This window comes from Nyctereutes procyonoides, unplaced genomic scaffold (genome assembly GCF_905146905.1).
Source record: "Nyctereutes procyonoides isolate TBG_1078 unplaced genomic scaffold, NYPRO_anot_genome, whole genome shotgun sequence".
Lineage (NCBI taxonomy): Eukaryota > Metazoa > Chordata > Mammalia > Carnivora > Canidae > Nyctereutes > Nyctereutes procyonoides.
In genome coordinates this window covers 31,113,476-31,134,229 of record NW_026575125.1, presented here as the reverse complement: position 1 = coordinate 31,134,229, position 20,754 = coordinate 31,113,476, and the positions used below count along the sequence as shown (strand labels likewise).

General features: G+C 36.0%; 1 protein-coding gene across 1 annotated transcript in view; it reads right to left on the bottom strand.

Moving 5' to 3' along the window:
* The window catches only part of CFAP47 (cilia and flagella associated protein 47), a 491,966-nt gene that overhangs the window by 423,677 nt on the left and 47,535 nt on the right, over positions 1-20,754 (bottom strand). The window contains exons 14-18 of the mRNA XM_055338249.1: positions 9,841-10,057; positions 9,305-9,546; positions 4,811-4,941; positions 2,113-2,235; positions 174-305 (exon numbers count right to left, since the gene is read on the bottom strand). Coding sequence (XP_055194224.1) covers positions 174-305; positions 2,113-2,235; positions 4,811-4,941; positions 9,305-9,546; positions 9,841-10,057 — 845 coding nt within the window. The remainder of the gene's footprint in view (positions 1-173; positions 306-2,112; positions 2,236-4,810; positions 4,942-9,304; positions 9,547-9,840; positions 10,058-20,754) is intronic.

Here is a 20,754-nt window from a genome sequence, read left to right as displayed (position 1 = left end):
GAAGAAATCCTTAAAACAAGTTTTCTAAGAATAAACACACACAACATTTTATAGCATTATACTATTATAAATCTCTGAAACAAATCCACATAGACATATATAACATATGAATATATATGTATATACATAAAAAGTATGAATATACACACACACACACTCACACATGAACATACCTTTGCTCTTGTATCAAATTTTTCTGCTACAGTAGGTGTACAGGAGATATTGAGAACAGTTATACCTCCAAATGGAATGATTCCTTGTGATGGAACAATATTAATGGTAGACAAAAGACTCTGGTCACAAACCTGTAATTGAAAATTTGCAGAACTGCCACATTATCCTTTAGAGTTGCTGTTCTGAAGCTTTCATAGGAAAGCTTCCAAACTACTACCCAGAGAGAGGACTCCTGGGCACAGGACATGAGATGATTTTGTAATAAGTTTTCCAATACCAGATGCACAAATAAACTTCAACAAGGATTTGTACCCCTAACCCAGCAAATGGAACTTTTAGTAGTGGTGGCATCCAGTTCAAATAGGATGATGAAGTTTACTGTCTGAGCATTATTAAGATTTTGCAAAACTTACAAGGATGAGATATATCTGTTAGAGAAGATGATAAAATTCTGGATAGTACTTTGATAGTTTGCTTTTTCCCTGACAGTAAACACTGAAAGCAAAGTTAGTGGGGAGGCAGATGATAAAGTAACCTCTTCCTGTTTTTTATTATTTCCTTAATAGCCTAATGTCTAAGATATAATTTTGACCTTCAAAAAAGTTATAAGTAGCTTACCAAAGCATTTATGGTGTGGTTTCTCAGGGGCTAATTTAGGACCATCTATCATGCTATAAGCCAGAATAATTTATTTATTTTTTTAATTTTTATTTATTTATGATAGTCACAGAGAGAGAGAGAGAGAGAGAGAGAGGCGCAGAGACATAGGCAGAGGGAGAAGCAGGCTCCATGCACCGGGAGCCCGACGTGGGATTCGATCCTGGGTCTCCAGGATCGCGCCCCGGGCCAAAGGCAGGCGCCAAACCGCTGCGCCACCCAGGGATCCCAAGCCAGAATAATTTAAAGGAAAATTGGTTAAGGTATTTTGGGGATGAGGGAACGAACAGACTTCAGAACTAATTTTGAAGCAAGAGTAGAAAAAGGTATCTGCATTTGTTTGGGCAGATGACATGTAGATATAAAGCTTGAATGAAATATCTCAAACAGACACCTAACTCTGGGAAACGAACAAGGGGTAGTGGAAAGGGAGGTGGGTAGGGGGTTGGGGTGACTGGGTGATGAGCACTGAGGGGGGCTCTTGGCAGGATGAGCACTGGGTGTTATGCTATATGTTGGCAAATTGAACTCCAACTTAAAAAAATTAAAAAAAAATATCTCAAACATTGACCTCTATCTATTGTCACTATTGGAAGATATTAATATGTTTTTCAGCAAAAGAATATTCTATCACCACTTTAAACACCCCTCACCCTGTAATTTAAATCAGGAACAACAACTATAAATACAGTATCTTTAGGAGGAACTTGCTCTAGGTTCCAGTTTCTACCATAACAGTCTTGATGACAGAGTGAAAATGAGGAGAAGAAGAAAAGTATATAATTAAATATGAAGTTGTAATAGCAACAATAGATAATTTTTTTAAAAGATTTTATTTATTATTCATGAGAGGCAGAGGGAGAAGCAGGCTCCCGCGAGGAGCCTGATAGGAGACTCGATCCCAGGACCCCGGGATCATGCCCTGAGCTGAAGGCAGATGCTCAACCACTGAGCCACCCAGGTGCCCAACAATGGATATTTTTTAAAGTGCTCTTTTTTTTCCAAATTATCTTTTTCTCAACAAGACAAAATGACAGGAAGGGAAAAAAGGCCTAAGAAGAGGAGAGCCTAATGGTGGAAGAATGGAGAAATTATTTTTGTGGGAAATTAAAAGGACAAAGTAGCTGAAATGTACTCAGATAAGTCTCACATAAAATATAGAAATATTAGCATTAGTCAATTTATAAAGACTACAGTATTAACACCACAGTGTTCATGGAAAAAACTAATTCAAATTATAATGTGATCTGATCCAAATAAGATTCCAAGATTCTACATTACCTTGAAATAAGCATGGTTTTGTCCTACATTGTGAAGAATGGCTTTCCTCCAAGTTGTTAAACCTTGAGGACTATTACTGAAGAGGATTTGTGGCTTCAAAAACATGACCTTGGTATGACCAAGCTAGTAACAAGAGCAGAAGAGAGAAGATGCAATAAAAATAATAGTAAAAAAAATTTTTTTTGCCCCTTCCAAATGACTCAAATTATTTCAGCTTCATGGAAATTTCTAAAACATAAAGTGTTATCAGATGTTATGATGTACTTAAAGGAAAGGAAAATAGATTGGTAAATAATGTGTCAAATGAAATCATCTAGACATGTTTTTACTATTAGTCTTCTTCTAGAGCTTTATATGCTGATAATGCACACTTTGCTTATCTGAGAATGGGGAGGTAGTTCACTGTGATTCACAGAGTTACTTAGGTGCAACACTTCTCTTTACTCCCTGCACAAATCACTTCACAGAACTACTGTATCCTAGTACAGTTTTTGAAAATGCTGATGTTATCCACCTTTCCCATTTCACAGGAAAGCAAACAATAGCCAAGGGGAACTAGAACCCAAGTTTTCCACTTTCTTATACAGTGCTCTTTACACCCAACTCTGTTTATCTATGATAAATTATTGTTTTGGGAGGTTTTAATACATTCTTATAATTATTTGAGGAACATGACTTGGGTAATTTGAAAAATAAGTTTCTAAACAAAGCTAACAGATGAGAAAATGGTCAAGTAAGTTCTTCATAAATTAATGACAAACATTAAATGAACATTTTATTCAGTCACTTAATGTTTCTCCATTTGTACTTTTCTTAAGAGAAACACTACACAGTTCATTTAACTCAAAGGATCTCAAAAATTTACCATAAAATCATAGAATTCATTATTCTCATATCTCAGACTTTAATTCTTAACCAATCCTAGTGTAGGGAAAGCAGAAAGTAAATTTAATCAAAGGGTAATAGCAAAGACGGTGGAGGCAAACAGATCTGGATATGAATTCCACCTAGGGCATTTACTGCATGTGTGAATTTGTATTAAACACCCACTCTAATTCTCCATTTCCTCATCCATCAACTAACTGAGTTATCAGTATAGCCTTACAGAGTTGTTAGAAGGCTTAAATTAGGTAATACATGAAAAGTATTTAGCATCCTGCTTGACACATAGTAATTAATAAATGATATCTATTATTAATACAAAGTTTAAATTACTAAATTGCTCATCTTCTATTTGTTAGAAAAAATACACATGAGGTGAGTATGTGGGCAAATTTATATTGCTAACTTTATCAAACATAGTTATGTAAGTAATAGCTAAAGAATTGTGTGCATATCTTCACCAAAATACATCTATAAGAATGTTAAGAGAAGCACTTTTATAGTAGCGAATAATCTGAAACAATACAAATCCCCACCAGCTGTGTAATGGAAAAATGATGGTATAGTCACACAATGGAATACTATTCAGGAATGAGAATGAATACTCTGTCACCAAATGTATCAGAATAGACAAAGCCCCCAAACCTAATGATGAACAAAAGAAGCTAGATGTAAAAGAATACAAATGTTTTGATTACATTTATATAACATTTGAAACCAAAATTAATCCATACCCTTAGAACTAAGGATAGTGATAACTCTGGGAGGGACACAGAGGGACTGGAAACGTGGATGGGGAAGATGGTTCTTTTGCAATGCTAGTCATAGTCTGCTTCTTGATCTGGTTGATCTGGGTGTGAGTTACAAAGGTGCTATCAGTTTATAAAGACTGAATGATACAGAAGTCATAATATGTATACTTTTCTGTATATATCCTGTACTTCAATAGAAACTTTTAAAAAGAATAGCAAGTAATTTAAACATAGGTAAAGCAGTAGGGTCCAGCTTATTTCAAGGCTAGAAGAGAGGAAAGACCCTACTGATTTCTGACGGTCACTTGTCATCATTAAAGTGAATGAATGTCTCATCTCTTAAGGCTATGAGTTTCTTCATAGCTGAAATATTTAAAACCATGATCATGGCCTGGAGAGAGAGATGAGAATCAGTAAGACAGTACTGGCTTGAGTTAAATTACTGAGAATATTGGGGAAAAAATTTGGTACACAAGTAAAGTGGATTCTTGGTGATTATGAGACATGAAGTTGAGGTCTTCTGGCTCTACCACAAAAAGAAAGTCAAAATTACATATTGAAGCTTTAACTTAACTCATTTTTATTATAAGAGTATATTGTGTAAAATTAGAATTTTCCATATCTCCTTGTTATGTAAATTATGTGATCCATTTCAAACTGAATTATTAATTACTACCAGAATTCTAAAAATGCAATGTAGTAGGACAAAAATACAATCTTCTCTATTTTTCTTTGGTTTCTGTCAATGAAATAATTTAATTTCAAGTGGCCCTCGTGGTATTGTATGTTTATAGAGGCACTAACGGCAATCTAGTATTATGGCACAAAGGTATTGGATTTGTAAATTGATTCTAGGTAACACAACACTTTTTTTTTTTTTTTAGCAAAGTCTTCATTTATGGTAGAGAAGTGGCGCCAAGGAGATGGTAATTCAGTTAACTAAATATTGCAAGCAAAATCAGTTTTGTGAACATAGTATATATATACCCAATTGTATAAACATATATATATCCAACCAATTTAGAGTCCCCCAAATAAAAATCATATCCAAAGGAAATCATTACACGTGCAACACATTTTAGCGTCAGCGTGTTTCCTTCATTGACATGAAGAACAAATTCTCCTCTTTCCGGAGAACTGAAACCTGGCTGCCATGTTACTTCACATTCCAATGAAGAGTGTGGTTCAACTGTGCCTACAGAGAATTTAGAAAGAACAGACATTTACCACATTTTAATTATATTCATTTTATTTTTTTATATTCATTTTAATATACAAAATAAGAGCTGGCATAAAAATATGTAACATATATTGACATTATATAACAAATTATTTAAAGTAAACTCAAAATATATAGAAATGCTACATGAGAGATTATCAAATGAGTACAGACTTACAGGTTTGATTCAAATCTAAAATGCATACTTTATTTTCCAATTTTATTAGGCAGATCAAAATATTTGATAAAAGTATGCCAATATTTAGCAAAACATCCCCTTCACATGTTTCCCAACACTCTGAAATAGTTATTAACATCAGACACTTATTCAGTTTTCAGAGGAAGGAATTACAATTACCAGAGGCTTTTTGTTTTTAAATGTCCACATCCCTAGAGGTATAACTTGTGATGTAGCTATAGAGTAATTAACACATTTCTATAATTCAAATGTACTGAGAACCTAGGAGGTAGCAAGCACATTTGGTATGAGCTGCTTTATCTGTTCTAATTCATCATTTCCTTTGGAGTAAGAAAATAATACTTGATAGAAAGAATAACTTAGAAGTTCTTTCTTCAAAGAAGAGAGGATCATCGAAGATTCAAATGCACAGGGCATTGAACAGAAAGATGAGTGACCATCACAAATATACTTTGCCTTAAGGTTAGGTTGACTTGCATGTGATGGCAGTTTCTGTAATCTTAAAAAAGAAGACATAGTACCTACCTCTTAATTAATTCTGTAATCTTAAAAAAGAAGACACAGTACCTACCTCTTAAATTTGCAGTGGCCATGTAAGGATATAATACACGTAAAGCAATCAACATAGTGTGTGATGCCCAGAATACACCCAGTGTCAAATTTTATTATTAATACTCTGGAATGCCAGTACTATGGTAGGCACAGTAATTTATAAAAAGAAAAGAAACTGCTCATGGAAAAGCTAACAGTCTAGTGGTGGTCCATCAGGATTATATATGTTTGGAAGTAACAAAAAGTCATGCTACAGTGGGTTAGGTAGATAGGAGTTTACTTATTTTATGCAATCAGAAGTCCATCGATAGGTATTGCAGGGGTACCTTAGCAGGCTGACAATGTCTTCAAGGAGCAATGATCCCTCTAGCTTGCTATACTACCATGCCTTAACATGAGGTCTTCTCAGTGTAGAAAAGTGTCATAGCATAGTGGTTTAAAAAGCACAAATTCTAGGGTTGGAATCCCTGGTTCCAATTTCAGCTCTGCCATTTTCTAGTTGAAAACTTGGGACAATTTACTTAACATATATATCACACAGCCTTTTCAGACTTAAATGGGGATCACAGTTGTATGTAACTCAGAGAATTGTTGTAGGGATTAAAGAAGCAAGTATATGTAGAAGTGCTTCAAATGGTGCCTGGCATGAAGAAGGAAGATGGAGCTAAAAGAAACTTCTATCTATATCTCATTGGCAAGAAAGACTGGGGACCCAAGAAAGGCTGAGGAAAAGAAATTTCTAGATATGAACATTGCTTCCTCCAACAAAATGAGGTTCCTCCTAGAAAGGGGAATGGATATCAGATATGAGCTTAGCAATATTTACTACAATAGAATATAGATGGGAATAAATAATTATAGATGACATAACAAATACACAGTGGGAGCAGGTAGAGGGAGCTTAAATTAGCCCAAGGATATAGAGGAAACCTCATTATAAGAAGATGGCATTTGAATTGCGAAAAATGAGCAGGAACTCTGCAGGACAAAGCCTGGGGAAGTATAAAAGTCAAGTGACCACACTGGAAGAGAGCTGTGTGTCAAGAAGACTGATAAGAAGTAACTTTGACAAAGCAGATTGGACATGGTCTATAAAGACACCTGAAATACAAGGAAAAGTGCCATGCACTGTGCTTTCTGTACACACTCAGGGCCTTCAAATGTGCTTAATCGAACCAATAACTACTGCAATGTGATGCCTGTTCAAAACAACTAGAGAAGGATTATCCAGAATCTCTGAAATGTGCAGAAGTATTTTCTCTCTCTTCTCTGATTATTCACTCAGCTTTTCTCTAGTACTGAGGCAGAACTCAGGCTTACCAGTATTAATAATTTAAAAAAAGAGCTTGGTCAAATGAATCTGCCAAGTAATGATGGAAGTATAACTTGAATGCTTAATACATATAATCTGGGATTTATTAAATCAATACATGTTAATAAAAAGATTAAATATGGCTATATCAATGATTTCCAACCTTACTGAAGGTACAGTACTACTTTCCCAACGCATAGATCCATAAATATATCCATACTAAAATTAAGCAAATTGAAATTAATACTGAAGCTTGTTTATAACACTCACTGTTATAAACACTGGTAAACTAATATAAAAATCGTGATTTGGAAATAACTGACACTCACAAGAATATACACCTATGGCAAGATTTCTACAAACCAGTACTTCTCTATGATCTAAAATATAGTCTACTTAGATCCCAAATGATGAATATTCCTAAATTAAAAATAAGGAAGGATTAGAAGGAAGAAGGGAAGGGTGTAGGGAAGGAAAAAGAGAGGGAAGTAAGCAGGGAACAAGTAATTGGTAATGAGGATGGCTGGCTAGATGCATGATCAGCTATTACTACTCTGAGGACATTTTCAGGGAAAAAAGAAGTAAAAAAAGAATTAGCAAATTTTCATAATAAAATAACTATATTTCCTTGACAACCACACTTTGCCAGTCTTTACAGAAGGAGTTTTCCATATATTTAATCTTTATGAGATATGTTAGTCTCTCCATTTTACAAATAAGAAAACTAGTGCTTATAGAGTACTCCTCAACAATCACAAACGTAGCAAGAAGCTAAGACTAGTTTTGAAATCAGGTTTATCTAACCCCAAAGTTTGTTTTATTTCCCATTCATGCAGAAACAGACTTCAGCTAGTTACAAAACACCACATGAGTCACTGCAAGTACAAAAATCCAGATCCTTCCAGCTAACTGAAAAGGCATAACATGTACATAAAATGAAGATGCTCTATCAATCATTCTTTTTTTTTTTTTTTTTTTTTTTAGGGAGAGAACAAACATGCATACAAGCAGGGGTGGAGGGGTGGAGTAGGGGCAGAGGCAGAGAGAGACCATCTCAAGCAGACTCCATGCTCAGCATGGAGAATGATGTGGGGCTCAATCTCATGACTCTGAGATCATGACCCAAGCCAAAAATCAATTGCAGGTTGCCTAACCCACTGTGCCACCCAGGCACCCCTTCATCATTTAACTTATAACTTGCCATCTTATTTCTTTAAATGATAGCTTGTATCTTCATGAGGTCCTCATAGTATATCACAATGATGTCTGCTGAGTTTGACAGGCTACTTAGATAACACTGAGTTACAAGGGCTCAGTTTTGTAATGGGCACATTATATGGAATTACAGATTCTGGGGAATGGCAGAAACAAGGTTAACAGGACACTTAACAAATATATAGAACCACCCAAAACAGTAAATTGGAGATTATTTTCTATTATTTAAAAAATTACTTGCTTAAATGACAATTTTAAGTTTCTGATTTTATTACCTGTATTAAATATTGATTATAAAGAATTTATGGATTATAAAGAATTTATGATGATTTATTTTGTCAACTTAGCCATACTTGGCCAAGCTATTGTGCCCAGTTGTCTGGTCAGTCTAGCTATTGCTGTAAAGGTATTTTTCAGATGTGCTGAACATTTAAATCAGTACACTTTGAGTAAAGATTATCTTCCACAATGTGAAAGGGTCTCATCCAATAAACTGAAGGCCTAAAGAGAAAAAAACTGAAGTCCCTTTGGATTCAAGACTGTAAAATGAATTTCTTCCTGGGTTTCCAGCCTGCCAAGCCTACTGGAGTACCCACACAATTGTATGAGCCAATTCCTTAAAATCAATCTCCTCCCTCCCTCTCTCTCTATATATTTCCTTTTGCTTCTATTTCTCTGGAGAACTCTAATACAGGATCTGTATTTTCAAATCAAATTTACATATTTATGCATGTAAAAATAAATGCCCCCAGGCACCTGGGTGGCTCAGTCATTTAAGCATCTGCCTTCAGCTCAGGTCACGATCCCAGGGTCCTGGGATCAAGTCCCAACTGGGCTCCCTATAAATAGGAGTCTGCTTTTCCCTCTGCCCTTCCCCCTCCCTATGCTCTCTCTCAAATAAATAAATAAAATCTTTTTAAAAAATGAAATATAAATGCCCCAATGACCATAACTGATTTGTTTCTATTTTTAGCACCACTATGCAGTTCATACTCAATAAATACTGCCTGAATACATGAATAAATCAGTGTCTAAATCAAACAAATAGAATAAACTATTACCTTTAGCCGGACGCATGGAAAACGCCATTCCTCTTTCTGTGTTTACAGGTTGCCATTCAAATTTTGCAAAGTAATTCTGATGATTATACAACCCCACTGTCCCCATAAAACATGTTTTCACCGAGAAGCCTTGTGGTCTCAATACTAGCTCATTAGAAGACAGCTCAAGATTTACTGGCATGACAACTGCCATCACTAGGATATGGCCACCAGGTATATTGTTCACTGTGAAAGTGAAAGACCTGTAATACAGCAAAAGTAGTCAAACTTAATTGACAATAGCTATTTGCAATTACAGAATTCAGTTACATGTAAAAATGCATATATTACTGATTAATACCCACAATTAATCCTCTGTAAGCAATACATCAAAATATTTATGACAGACCACACTGAAATATAAATCTACAAATTGATGCACATATAGTTTCTATGTTTGAGGACCAAATATATTCTACAATTATTGAGTTAAATAAATACATATTCTACAAAAGGATACTTTGATTCCAACATATAGAAGCAAAAATAAATCCTACTTCCAAAACTTTCCAATGGTGGGAGATTCAAATATCATCGAAATATAAGTACTAGATGTAGGCGGAATCACATATGAAAATTGTTTGGTTTTTTGAAGTTCTTCCAAATTAATATGTAACTGGATCAAAATATGCATGGATAGCATATTAACAACATGCAGTAGACGAGTATTTGTGGAGTTCACACAAACATCACCAAAGTTAAGGATAGAGGGCCCTGAAAAAAAAGGAAAATAATTAAGTTTTATGTCGGCAAATGTATTCAGTAATTTTAAGTTTCCATACTATATTTTCACCAATTAATTTATAAAAAATGGTACTTAGAGAAATATTTCTTATAGTATCAGAAGTTATTAACCAAAATTTTTATCTAAATTCCCATAATGTGGTATTTAGAGATTATTGGCTAAAATTCAACATAAATATATCTTAATTATATGGAAAATTACATTGAAAAATTATTAGCCCTCATTATAACTCATTTTAGTATACAAATTTGCATACTCCAATATATTCTCCACTTCCATCAATACATTTATGTTCATTTAACCAGAATTTACAGAAATTGGTGATTTTTCCCATTGCTCAGTACTTAAGTTTTCCCTTTTATTTTTTTTAAGATTTATTTATTTAGAGAGAGAGACAGAGAGTACAAGTGTGAGTGGGGCGAGTTTTCCCTTTTAAATGACAAAAGTTTTTATATCATATAATTTTTTTAAGATTTTATTTATTTATTCATGAGAGATACAGAAGGAGAGGCAGAGACAGAGGCAGAGACAGAGGCAGAGGGAGAAGCAGACTCCCTGCGGGAAGCCTGATGCAGGACTCAATCCCAGGACCCCAGGATCATGACTTGAGCCAAAGGCAGACAGACACTCAACCACTGAGCTACCCAGTTGACCCTATATCATATAATTTTAATAATTATAAGTCTTCTACATTTCTTAACAGCTTGATTTAATGGTAACTGATATACAATAAGCTGTGTTTAAAGCGTAGAATTTCTGGGGTGCCTGGGTGGATCAATTTTAGTATATGTGCTGCCGAAGCAAGCACTGCCTGGGTGGATCAGTTGGTTAAACGTCTGCCTTCAGCTCAGGTCATGATCTCAGGGTTCTGGGATGGAGCCCCACCTGGGGCTCCGTGCTCAGTGGGGAGTCTTCTTGTCCCTCTCCCTCTGCCCCTCCTCCTGCTTGTACTCTCTTTCTCTCTCTCTCCCTCTCTTCCAAATACATAAACAAAATCTTTAATTTTTTTTTAACATAAAGTGTAGAATTTCCTGTGTTGACATATGTAACACCTATGGAACCATCACCACAATGAAGAGAGTGAACATTCCTCACTCCAAAGTTCTCTCATCCCCCTTTATATTCTCTCCTTCCCATCATCCTCACCACTTCTCCTTTCCAGACACCCACTCAAATGCTTATGTCACTGTAGATCAGTTTACACATTCTAGAGATTTTTATGAGTAGAATAATGTAACGTGCAGTTTTTTTCTGATCTCTTTCACTCTACAAATTCCCTGGAGATTAATTCAAGTTCTTTCATGTGTCAGTAGTCCATTCTTTTATATTACAAAGTGCTAGTCCATTACAGGTGAATGTTTGTCTCTTCACCTGTTGAATGACAGTTGGATTGTTTCTAGGTACTGGTTATTACAAATAAAGCTGCTAAAATATTTGGGCACAAGTATTTGTTTGAATACATCATTTCATTTCTTTTGGATAAGTATCTAGGAGTGGAATGCATAGATCATATGGTAAATATATGTATAAATGTATAAGAAACTTCCTGTGTTCACATGGTTGTGTGATTTCCCATTCTACTAGCAATGTATAAGAGTTCAAGCTCCTTCACATCTTTGGCAACAATTGAAATGGTGAGTTTGGGTTTGTTTTAACTTTAGCCATTCTAATAGATTTACAGTAGTATCTCATTGTGGTTTTATTGGGTTTCCCTAACAGCTAACAATGCTGTGCATCTTTTCATGTACTTATTTCTCATTTGTATATCTTTGTTGATGAAATATCTGTTCAAATCCCTTTGCCCATTTTTAATTGGGTTGTTTTCCTAATATTGAGTCTCAAAAGTTGTATAAGCATTCTGGTTACAGTTCTTTCATGGCATACATAATTTGCAAATATTTTCTCTCGGTCTATGTCTTATTTTTATCCTCTTATCAGTTGCTTTGAGGAAAAGTATTTAAATGTGATCAAATCCAAATTATCCATTCATTCTTTTCTTTTTTTTGTCCATTTGTTCTTTTATGGATCATGGGGTTTTTTAAATATCATATCTAAGAAATTTTTGCTCTCTTCATCATCACAGATTTTTTTCCTATGCTTCTTTTAAAAGATTTATTTAGAGAGAAGGAGTGCACATGCGTGCATGCGGAGAGGGGGAGGGACAGAGGGAGAGAGAATCTCCATCAAACTCCCTGCTGAGGAGCCCAATGGTGGGGCTCCATCTCATGACCCTGAGATCATGATCTGAGCCAAAATCAAGAGTCAGATGCCTAACCAACTGAGCCACCCAGGTGCCCCTCCTATGCTTCCTTCTATAAGGAAGCAAAAGGTTAAAATCTAGTTTGACTTAGGTTTGGTATATGATACAAGGATATAAACTCCTTTTTTTTTTAATGAGTGGCTCATGTGTCACAGAACTACTTCTTGAAAAGATTATCCTTTTTGCATTGTCTTTGTGTCAAAGTTCACTTGTCCAATATGTGTAGATCTATGTCTGAACTCTCACTTAGGATTCATTGACCTGGGTCTATGTTTACACCAATACTATGCTGTTTTAATTACTATAGCTTTCTAAGTCTTGAAATCAGTTATTTATCTCCAACTTGTATTTTTTCCTCAAAATGGATTTGATTATTCTAACTACTTTCATTTCTACCTGAATTTTAAAATGAGCTTGTCAATTTCTACAAAAGATCTAGATGGAATTTTGACTGGAATCCTATTGAATCCACGGATCACATGGATAATTTTTCAAATCTTCTATGTCTCTGCATAACTTTTTAAATATATGGGATATAGTTATATTCCCTTTTCATATCTTTGTCTGATAATTCTACCATATGTATCCTTATTGGGTAGGTTTAATTGATTATTCTCCTCATTATGGGTTGTGTTTTGCTGCTGCTTTTCATGCCTAGTAATTTTTGTACTGATGTACTTCACTAGGTATTTTTTGTATTCCTATAAATTCTATAAATTCCTATAAATTTTCTTGAGTTTTGTTCTGGGAGGACAGATTGATTTTGTTACTTTCAAACAGATTGATCCTTCCAAGTCTTGCTTTTATGAAAGTTACCTGGATCCGGTATAGTGCTCTGAATAGTAATAATTATTCTCCACTACTGAGGCAAGAACTTCCTGAGCTCTGGCCCAATGTTCATATATCATGAAGTTGTTTGTTTTTTTTTCCTGGTCTACCAGGTGGGAAATTTCAGTCACTATTCCCTGGACTCTATGAGTAGTGGATAATTCCATAATCATTTCTAATGGGTTTTTTCCCTAGTTTTAGATAGTTTGCCTCATACCTATGAGCTGACTGGTATTTTTTAGAATAATTGAGGGGAACCCACAGCAGAATATTGAGGCCCTCATTTTGTGCAGTTCTCTCCTGCCTTGTATTCTGTCCTGTGAGTTCTGGCTTTGGTGACTCTAGTCTCATAGCCACGTTTCCGCATCTCAAGGATTCCATCAGGCTCTTCTGGGTTCCTTCTCTCTGGGCAACGGACTGGAAATTCTCCCACAGTGGTAAGCTTGGGTAGGGCTCACATATATTTTTTTCCTGCCAGACATCACTCACTTTCAGTGCCTCATATCCAGTGTCTTAAAAATTCTTGCTTTATATTCTTTTTGTCTGTTGTTTTTGGTTGTTTCAGACAGATGAGTAAATGTAGTTCCTGTCATTCCAATGTGGATAGAAGGTGAAGTTTCCCTTCCTTCTAAAACTGAATTGATAAGTTAAACTTTATAAATATGTTAGGATCTGTTTTAATGAATATTAATTTCTGCATATTTAAAAAGGGTCTTTTATCCCTATCTGAAAAATGGAGACTTCAGATTGAGGATCTGGATATAGGGCCAGACAGGACAATAGGATGTGATTGATGAACATGCTACACAGCATGATGACTCAAAAACCAGTGTTAAGGGAAAAAGTCAGTGTCAGGCTCAAACATGCATTCTGGGTCTCCAGAGGGTAAATTCAGACAGACATAGGTCAATAAAGCAGGAACAATGTATGAGGAAACTCAAAACATAATAAGATGTCCTGACATTCTGTATCCCCGGCCAAAGGGCTGCCTAAAGATGTTGGTAACCTCAATAAGAAGGATAGGATCTGGAGAGCAGACAATGTGGTTTAAATAATAACAGTTCTCAGAGCTCCTGGCATTCTTTTCCTGCCTGCTCCAATGGCTCTGACCATTATCCATGATGAAATCTTATCCACTGGATTTTAATTTTATGCTTTTTTAATCATGGTAAGGCTATTAAACTGCCATTCTCTGTGCTAATGTTTTCCAGTCCCTCACAAAAGAGAAATAGCAATATGTTCAATAAGTATAGCATATTTTGGAGCAAAACTTCCGCTTCATATTTCAATAATTTATTTCTAGACAAAATTAAGTAAACACAATCCACTGTATTCCTCTGCTAATTACAGATTAAAATGTTGACAAAATCTATGAAATAACTATCAGAAACTTTTGAAAAGTAATGAGAAAAGGATTGTCTAGGGATTTTATGAATAGAAAGATAAACCTGCAGTGAATTTTCCTCGGTTATTATCTTGGCCTGGGTGCTAGAGTAGCCTAAAGCCCATTCTCACTACCCAAAGAACAGAGAAGAGGGTGGCCCTGTAGGGCCATACCCTTTTAACTATACCTGCCCTATTTCAGGCAAACATCATGAAAGAAGTTGATCTGCACAACACTAGGTTCTAAGAAGACTGCAGTAGACCCCTGTCAACCATCCCTGCTATGCACTAGGACAAAGAGAGACTTCATTCCTTCCCTTCTCCACTAAAGTGGGAGTCTCTGTGAAGTTGCTGGAGTTGAGGCCTGTCAAACTATGTCTGTCTTTCAATAAGGCTGACAGAGGCAGTGCCCCTCTCCCTCTTGACCATGCTCCCAAGAGACTGGAGGATAGAGTCCCATTGACTACAACCACTCTCACTAAGAGAAGCAGTAGTAACATCCCTCCCCTCCTCACTTGGCACTGCATGGTCTGTGAAATAAATACCTGCTGACCAAAGCTGGCCTGTATTAAACAAACATAAGCAAAGAGATGCTGCCCCTATCTTCTAACTATCACAGTAGCCACTCCACACACACTTCACTAAACTAAAGCAGGCAAATAATTGACACCACTCCTCTTCCCACCTAAAGAATAGGGGGAAGAATACAGAGAGGTGGGAGTTAGAGAAGGATATATTTTAAAAATGTGAAAAAAATGTGAATGAAGTTATGGTCATCTATTGAACAGTCTATGTGTGAAATCTATCAGAACCAACACATCAAATGGCTTAAAAAACAGAAATATAGTATGAAATAATGCCTGGGTTTCATATAGTCTTCTGGATAGCACACAAAAAGGGAAAACCAGAATACTACCATAAATGCTTTGAAAATTAAACTGACATTTGTTACACAGCACACAAATGTGAACTACAATGTATGTTCCAGAGCCAAATGGATCATCTGCATCCTAAAATAGATTATTTAAATAGTAAACAAAGCCTTAAAACAAACAAAAAAGCCTTAAAACATAGTACTCAAAATGCCCATAAACCAATATTACTCATCATACCAAGACTGAGATGACAGAGATGCTGAAATTGCTTGACAGGGTTTTAAAGAAGCTATTATAAAAACAACCAAATAAGCAATTATGAATACTCCTGAAATAAGTAGAAAAAGTGTTTCAGCAAAGAAAGAGAATATCCAATGGAGAACTAAATAGAAACTCTAAGATTAAAAAATATAGTAAACAAAATAGAAACCTCTTGGGTATGCTCATTAACAAGAATGAAAGGACAAAAGAAAAAGCTGGTGAACCTGAAGAAATATCAATAGAATTTATCCAATCTGAAAAACAAAAATAAAACAGATTAAAAAAATTAAAAGTCTCAGAGACCCATGGAACAAAAACAAACTATCTAAAATTCATGTAAGTGGAGCTCCAGGATAAGAAAGTGTGTGTGTGTGTGTGTGTGTGTGTGTGCACGCATGTGTATGTGGTGGGGACTGGAAAAATATTTGGAAATAAATAATAGCTAAAATATGCCCAAATGTAGCAAAAAAAAAGTAAACCTTCACATTCTAGAAGCTCTGTGAAACTCAAACAGAACAAATCCAAAGAAAACCATGCCCAGATTTTTGAAAACTTTTGAGAACTAAACATAAACTTTTGAAAGTAAAAATAAAGAATGTAAAATAACATTCCATAGTCTTGGTGTAATAACATTATTATCAAATGTAAATGATGCAAATGTACCAATTAAAAACAGAGATTGTAAGAATGGATGAAAAAGTACTATATGCTGCCCACAGGAAACTTACTTCAAATGCAATGACATAGAGAAGTCAAAAGTAGAAACAAGTAAAAAGATATAATGTGCAAAGACTAAACAAAAGAAAGCTTTGATAGCTAGATCAATCAGACAAACTACATTTCAGAGCAAATAAAATTACATGGGACAAAGAGGGATATTATATAATGATAAAAGAGACCAAAAAGACATAACAGTCTTTAATGTGTATGTACCAAACAAGGGAGCTTCAAAATACATGAAACAAAACTGACAGAATTAAAAGGAGAAATAAAAAAAATCTACAATTACACTTTGGGATTTCAATCACCTTTGTCAATAACTGACAGACTGTCTAGACAAAAAAGAAAAAAGCAGTAAGGATTTAGTGGAAATAAATACCATTAACTAATTGGGATATAATTGACATTTAAAGAATACTCCATCCAACAATAGAATATGTCTTCTCAAGTCACGTGAACCTTCAACGAAAGAGACCACATCCAAAATCACACTTAAGAAATCTTTAAAATTTTTATAAAGACTTGAATACCTACATGTCTGTGCTCTGACCAAATGGAATCAAACTAGAAAACAATAGAAGAAAGAAAACAGAAAAATCCTGGAATTTAAGTAAAACACTTCTAAATAACTCATGAGCCAAGGAGAATGTTTCAAGGAAATAGTAACCCTTGACCCTTAGACAATAGGAGTTTGAGATGCATGGATACACTTATACGCACCTCCCCCCAACCCCACCAATAAACATGTATTTTATATTGTGATTTAAAAGTAAGATAGAATAGCAAGTCTCTTGCCTGATCGAGACATTCCTCACCCCACTACCTGTTCATTGAGGTCTTGAAATGAGGAGCACAAAGGAACTGGCTCCGAGGAGGGATTCTCACCAAAGCAGCAGGGCCCTTCACTAGCAGGAGTTGATCAAGAACTGAATGATAACCCATCCCTTCCCCTGGATCAAGGGGTCTGGGGGAACATGGACGTGTGTTGTCAGGGGGGATGGCGGCAGGTCAGGATAGCACCAGGGTGAAGTCCAAAGTGTACAATAGAGGGGGCACTGTACATGGTGCTGAAAGTTCTTCTAGGTAAGAAGTTAATACTATCAGGTAACTGGCCCCTCAACACTTGCCAGCATTTCCTGAAAGCAGAAACTGTGTTAGAACCCCATAAAACGGGTCAGGAAGAGTAAGTGACCTGCAGAAATGGATAAAAGTGCTCTGCCTTCCCTGGTTCACTGCATTCCCCCAGACTCCACTTGGAAGAAGGTTTCCCACATTCCTGGGTAGAGGAGTAAGAAGCAGGTGTCACTCCAGGATGCAGCTTTGCTAACTTCAGGTGGGGACAAGAAGATGTGGAGTGCCTCATTCTACTACTGTCTTGTATAGTAAATGTATTTTCCCTTTCTTGTGATTTTTCTCTTTTTTTAAGATTTTATTTATTTATTCAAGAGAGACAGAGCAAGAGTCAAGGAGAAAGAGAGAAAGGGAGAAGCAAACTCCCTGCTGAGCAAGGAACCTGACGCAGGGCTCGATCCCAGGATCCTGGGATCATGACCTGAGTTGAAGACAGATGCTTAACCAACTGAGCCACCCAGGTACCCCCTGACTTTTTTTTAAAAGATTTTATTTATTCATGAGAGACACACACACACACACACAGAGGGAGAGAGAGAGAGAGAGAGAGAGAGAGAGAGAGAGAGGAGAGAGGGAGAGAGAGAGAGAGAGAGAGAGGCAGAGACACAGGCAGAGGGAGAAGCAGGCTCCATGCAGGGAGCCTGATGTGGGACTCGATCCTGGGTCTCCAGGATCACACCCTGGGCCAAAGGTGGCGCTAAACCGCTGAGCCACCCAGGCTGCCCCTGGTTTTTTAAAGATTATTTATTTATTCATGAGAGACACAGAAAGAGGCAGAGACATAGGCAGAAGAGGGAGCCTGATGTGGGACTCAATCCCAGGACCCCAGGATCACAACCTGAGCCAAAGGCAGATGCTCAACTACTGAGCCACCCAGGTGTCCCAGTACCCCATGATTTTTTTAATAATGTTTTCTTTTCTCTAGCTTACTTTATTTAAGAATACAGTATATAGTACATATAACATACAAACTATATGTTAACCCATTATTTATATTATCAGTAAGTCTTCTGGTTAACAGTAGGCTATTAGTAGTTAACTTCTGGGGGAGTCAAAAGTTATACACAGATTTTCAACCACATGGTGAGGAGTGTTGGTACCACTAATCTCCATGTTATTCAAGAGTCAACTGTATTTTGAGCTAAAAGAAAATGAAAATATATAAGAATATACGAGATATAGCTAAGGTACTGTTTAGTGAGAAATATATAGCTCTAAATGATTATATTAGAAAAAAAGAAGGGTATAAATGAATAATTTAAGCTTCTCTCCCAAGAAATTAGAAAAAAGATAAATCCCAATAAAAATCCAAAGCAAATAGAAGGAAATGACAAATATAAGAAGTGATTAAAATTAAAAACAGAAAAACTATGGAGAAAAATAAATTAAACCAAATGCTGGTTCTTTGAAATGACCAACAAAACTGATAAACCTCTACTGAGACTGAGAAAGGAAAATAACAAGGAAAATAAAAATTCTCAATATTGAAAAAAAGAGAGGCTCTATCACTAAAGTTGTTTCTGATCCAGACATTAAAGGGATAATTTGGGAATTCCGCAATTCTATACACATAAATGGGATGTCCTTATGGAGGTGATGGATTCCAGAAAAACCACAAATTACCAAAATTCTCCCAAAATGGTGTAGATCATTTGAATAGTTCTACAATTATTAAAGAATTTGAATTTGTAACTAAATGTCCTCTGAGGGGCACCTGGGTGGCTCCATCAGTTAACCATCTGCCTCCAACTCAGGTCATTATCCCAGGGTCCTAGGATCAACCCCAGTGTAGGGCTCCCTGCTCAGCAGGGAACCTGCTTCTCCCTCTTCCTTCTGTCACTCCCCTGTTTATGCTCTCTCTCTCTCTCTCTCAAATAAATGAATAAAATCTTTTTTAAAAATCCTCTGAGGGTAGCCCCAGTGGCTCAGAGGTTTAGCGCCACCTTCAGCCCAGGGCCTGATCCTGGAGACCCGGGATCGAGTCCCACATCGGGCTCCCTGCATGGAGCCTGCTTCTCCCTCTGCCTGTGTCTCTGCATCTCTCTCTCTCTCTCCCTCTGTGTTTCTCATGAATAAATAAATAAAATCTTTTTAAAAGAATAATAAAATAAAAATAATAAAAATCCTCTAAAAAATGAACTCTCCTTTCCCAGATGGTTTCTCCAAAGAACTCTAACAATTCAAAAACAATAGAATTCTACATAATTTCTTTCAGAATATAGTAAAGGAATGAAAACTTCCTAAGTCTCTGAACTCAGTTTATAAGGCCAACATTACTCTAAGACCAAAACAAATATAGTAAAAACAAACTCTAAAAAAGCAAAAATGCAGACTAGTATGTTTTATGAAAACAGATACATAATTCTAGATTCTGATTTAACAATACTGTGAGGTTGACATAAAGGAAGTTGGGGAAAAAGCTGAGACAAATACTGCAGGGAAAAATACAGGTTGTAAAAGAGTAATAGAAAGAGAAATTGAGATAGAAATTGTAGGTAGGGGGCGCCTGGGTGGCAAAGTAGGTCAAGCATCTGACTCCTGCTTTCAGCTCAGGTGGTGATTTCAGGGTCATGAGATGGAGCCCCAAGTTGGGCTCCGTGCTCAGTGTGGAATCTGTTTGAGATTCCCTCTCTCTCTCCCTGTGCCCCTCCTCCTGCCCATACTCTCCAAATGAATGAATGAACGAACAAATGAATGAATGAATGAATAAATAAATAAATAAAATCTTTTTTAAAAAGTATGATTAGATTCAAATCTAATTTCAAATCTACTCCTTTCCACGAAATATTGAGCAATTTGATCAAGGCTTATCACTTCTCTAGGCTTCTTTTTACTCATCTCTAAAATGATAATAATAGCAATTACCTTATAAGTTGCTTACATCATTTGAAGTTGCTTACATCATGATTAAATAAGATCATGTTTATACATTATTCAACATAATGCTTGGCTTATAAGTGGTAACTAAAACCAAAGTGATTGGATATTTGCTGATGAAGCAAACAATACTCTTTGCACAACATCCAATGTAACCTAGACTCTAACAGTTTTCACAAATTGATTCAATTAATCTCTAAATCCTCTATTGTGTCTCTTGACAATTACTTTTTTTTTTGAGAGAGAGAGAGAGAGAAAGAAAGAGAGGGAATGGGGGGAAGGGCAGAGAGAAAAGGAGAGAAAGAATCTGAAGGAGGCTCCAAGCCCAGGG